This window comes from Sinocyclocheilus rhinocerous, unplaced genomic scaffold (assembly GCF_001515625.1).
Source record: "Sinocyclocheilus rhinocerous isolate Xijiao unplaced genomic scaffold, SAMN03320098_v1.1 scaffold1430, whole genome shotgun sequence".
Classification (NCBI taxonomy): domain Eukaryota; kingdom Metazoa; phylum Chordata; class Actinopteri; order Cypriniformes; family Cyprinidae; genus Sinocyclocheilus; species Sinocyclocheilus rhinocerous.
In genome coordinates, this window is record NW_015636039.1 from 481,263 (window position 1) to 485,937 (window position 4,675).

The window sequence follows — 4,675 nt, forward strand, 5'->3', positions numbered from 1 at the left end:
TGCACGTGTCAAAGTCGAAACCCGGTGCGGGTGTTTTTATATCACTGTATTTCTGAAGGAAACCGAAAATTATGGATGTAATTTTCATTTAATCTTGTCTGTAATGCCTGAGCAGCGTTTGTGAGTGCAGCGCTTATTTGATTAAAGCTTGGAGGCACGGCATACACCTTGATGCCAAATAAAATAAATAAATGACACAAAGTTTAAATAAAATAAAAATCAGCAAACAATGTGGAACCAATTAAATAAGAAAAGGATGTTTAAGAAAACTTCCAAAATCACCTTAGATAAATGGCAAAAGTCAACAGGCTTTTCAAAATATAAAATATTGCCAAACAGGTGCTTTTGCATTTAGTTTAGAAACTAAATCATCCACGATCGTCTTGTCTGTCTCACCTCACCTCACTCTTCTTGTCAGTCAGCTCAACTCACTCTCCTCACTGGAGAAATTAAATCTGATCTGTGATGCAACTGTCGTTCAACTGCATTGAGCAGCCGCGTTCAGTTTTTAATTGTAGTGTCTGTTCTTTTACTGAACTAAATTATTTTTATTACTATAAAAAATCTAAACGACGGTGGGGGTCGGTGACGCGGTGGGCAAGTGACGTAACCGGTGTTGCGGCTTAACACCGGTATCACCGTCTATCGCGGCAAGCCTATTCTTGGCTGAATAACGCTAGAAGGTTTTAAAAGTCCTTTAAAATTAAATATGTACACAGTTTGGATTAAATGAAAGTATAGTCAAATTTTTTTATTAGCGTGTTTTGCTTTAGTACTGAAATTGGTACCGAGAACCGTGGATTTTCACTGGTATTGGTACCGAATACTGAAATTTTGGTACCGTGAAAACATTACATCTTACTAAGACATATTATTTGGATATATAGAATGACAACTGATATTTATATGCATTTTATGCAAGTAGTCTACTTTACTGTTACAAAGATTTTATTGATTTACATTACAAGCTTTTCTTACTTTTTGGTCATATAAATATCAGCAACTGCCTTTTTTGTTTTAGACTGTTTAAAATAGTTTGTCTAAAGGTTCAATAAACTGTTACATAAAACGAGACTATTATTTCATGTCATGTTTTACAGGGTTAAATCTGTTTATTATATAAAGCCATTGTGTCTCTTCACCACTTGAGTCTAGATTACTTTAACAATATTTGATGGTGGAATGGACTTTTAATTAAGGGACAGAAATCTTTCAGGGTTCCGTTAAAAATATCTTCATTTGTGTTCCGATGATAAACAAACTTCTTATAAGATTGAAATGACAAGAGAGTGAGTAATTTATAACAGAATTTCCTTCAGTAGACCATAGATAATAATGCTGCTCATTTCCACAAGCTGTTTGTCTAAAGAACCAGGAAGCACGGCTGCTTGTTGAGACGCGTCATAAGTTAAGCGATAAACATCAGCTCATGTTTACTGGCAGGCATAAGCTATATTTTTGCATATAAAATATTTCAAGCATCTTTGAATGTTGCAACTATTAATGAAATCATATTCCAGTGAGGTTACAGCACCCAAATAAAACCCAAAGGCACCTCCAGTGCTTTGATCCACCCCCCCACTCCCGCTGGCTAATCCCAGCAGGTCCCGGGATGAGGCATCTACAGAAGTGAAAGTGTGTGTCAGCCTTGAGTATGGCGTGACCATAACATATTCAGACACACCGTGCTGGGGTGTATTTTTATGCCATGTCCAATGACAGCTAGCATTTCTTCACAAACACACACTACAGCCCACCACTTCACGGGCCCAAAAACACCATGCCTTCCTGTATGACAGCAAAAGATAAATGAAATGATAAACTAATATGTTCCTCCTTTGGCAGTCTGTGGGTTTGCTGTATTGTGTGCAACTGTCATGCGGATGCGGTAAGCAGGAAGCGAAAAAGGCAAAAGGCTTGACAGACACCCAGAAAGTGAGACTGACAGCTCTCACATGCCCAAAGTCTTCTGAAGCTATTTAGCTATCCAATGCTTTACTAATCCACTATGATAATATAAATGCCTTTCAAATATTTTAATTTGTGAACTTTTCTTAGTAAAAACTGACATCATGATTAATTAACCACAATTAATTGCATATACATCACCGATCAAACATTTGAAATAATTAAGATTATTTAATGTTTTTGAAAGAGGTTTCTTATGCTCACTATGACTGCATTTATTTGATAAGCAATACAGTAAAAAACAGTACTATTCTGAAGTGTTATTACAATTAAAAATATCTGTTTTCTATGTGGATATATTTAAAAATATAACGTTCCTGTGATGGCAAAGCTGAATTTTCAGCAGCCATTACTTTTGTATTCATATGATCCTTTCAAAATATATCTAATTATTATCATCAATGTTGAAAACATAAATAGATCATTTGATACAATGCACTTATTGGGTGCATACAAGTTTTTATATTGTACTTATATTTGAAAATACCATCCTGTAATTACAGCTCTAATTAATTTCTGTAGTTATATCTCTAATTACTCTGTTGAGCCTACCTCTACCCCTTAAACTTAATCTGACCACCAAACCCATCCCTAACCTTACCCGTATCAGCAAAAATTATTTGCAATTCAACATGAACACAACAGGTACATTGTACCTAGGGCTGCACGATAAATCGAAATGGAATCGAGATCGCGATTCGACAGAAGCTGCGATTGTCATGCGTATCTTTCAGTGAAGCACAGTTCTGTGATCAGCAGTAAATCTCCATCCAAAGGCCAGAGGGCGCTCTCGCGCTGAAACTCCAAATACGCCTCGCAGAAGCAACATTGGCTACCAGAAATCACTTACTCTGCCTTTAAGTAAATAGTATTTAAAGACACCTAATATAAAGTGGGACCAAATATCTTATATGTAATATGGCGTGGGGGCGGGGGGCTTTGAATATTGTGTTGGACAAGGGGCTTTCAAAATCAAAAAAGTTGACAAGAATTCACCAGCACCTGGTCACACATGCCCAAACACAGCTCTTGCGCAAGCCAACGACAATCATTTCCAAAGAGAAACTGATCTCCTGAACTGTCAGCCGCAGACCTAATCACGTGAAAGCTTGTGTGTGGACTTTCTGATGGAGAACCTGCGTTAAACCAGAGAAATATACAGATTGTATAACAGGTTTCAGTTCTTGTTTCTGCTGTGTGGAAGCCACTGTTATGACTGCCAGACTAATCAAAGCGCACAACAGAGCACCTTCCCTTAAAAAGACATAGCTTGATTGTTTCAAAAGCTCGTCGTCTACCCTACATCATTTGACAGCAGATATTTATGAGCAGCCAGTAATATCCCAGCACTGATCACCGCAGTCTTCACGATGGGCTCAATAAGATTGAAATGGCTAGGGAGGAATGCAGCCGAACAGCTTGCTGAATCACATTCCTGCTAGACATTCTGCATGTTTTATGGTTACAACGGCAAAAAACAACAACAACTGTAATGTATTTGGTACTGGTTACCTTACTGGGCTTTTTAGCATCATACTGTAGATATAACCATGCAATGCATGTAATGCAATCATTCCTTGGTGTATATTACTTACATATTTTATGTTTTGAGTTCACTACACCTTTAAGCAATACTTTTTGATACACTTGTGCAAATAGAAGCTCTGAATTGAATAAACATTCTCAATGCAGGCCTAATTCACTGTTAGTGCATAACATGCATTGATTAGATCTTTACATTAGAGACTGTGGCCTGTCAACTGTACTCTGTGACGTCATTGTGTGCACAGCTGATGGGCTCAACATCCAACCACAATGGCAGTGTCTCATAACCTACTAAGACAACCTTCATAGACTGCATATTTGGGCATCACATTGCACGTCTGATGCTGTCTAGGTACTAACTAGGTTGTGAGCTACAACCGACATCAACCTTCAAGCTCCATATCATCATTATTGTCGTGAGTGAGCGTTGCAACCGGCTGTAAACATGCATAGCATGTCATACAATCATGCATGTTAAGAGTTTGCATAGATAGAGACACCGCAGGGGTGTGTGTGCGCGCCTGTTACTGATCTGCAGGGACACACACACCGCAGATAACCTTGAGGATGACAGATGGCACACTGAACCCATACACACATCAAGAGGATGATGGTGGTGGTGAGGATGATGATGATGATGATGATGCCCACACAGGCTGCATGCACACGCGTCACGCTTGATCATCGATCACGCACAGGCGTTAAATAACGCGCCGCGCAGGTTTATTTCTCACCCACCGTGAACGGGATGTCGTGGACGCTTCCCACGGAGTAGCAGCAGTCCCCCGGGTTAACGGCTCCCGTCAGCACCTGGTGCAGATGCATTTTTGTTGATCACGCCGATGTTGAATTATTTACAGCAGCGACGCTTCTCCGCTCGCTCGGTTAACGTTACTCTCCATCTAGACCGGGAATCCCATCCGACGGCGTTCGGCCTGACAGCCGCTCATCCGTCTCTAGACACCCCGTGCGTTTAAACACACACGGGCTCTGCTCAAATATGCGTCCCAGTGTCCGATTTCCTGCATAGAATTGTTAAAATCGCTCGTGTCGCGTCGCTGTCAACATTAAACGAGAGGATTATACGCTCCTCCTGCTGCTGAGACTGGAGCGCGCGGCACGATCACCGCAGCGGCGCTCGTGCTCTTCGTGCGCGCGACCT

At 40.3% G+C, this 4,675-nt stretch overlaps 1 protein-coding gene across 1 annotated transcript in view; it reads right to left on the reverse strand.

Moving 5' to 3' along the window:
- LOC107747626 (dmX-like protein 2) overlaps window positions 1-4,675 on the reverse strand; it is a 16,755-nt gene extending 12,080 nt beyond the window's left edge. The window contains exon 1 of the mRNA XM_016562223.1: window positions 4,252-4,675. Coding sequence (XP_016417709.1) covers window positions 4,252-4,338 — 87 coding nt within the window. The 5' untranslated portion in view covers window positions 4,339-4,675. The remainder of the gene's footprint in view (window positions 1-4,251) is intronic.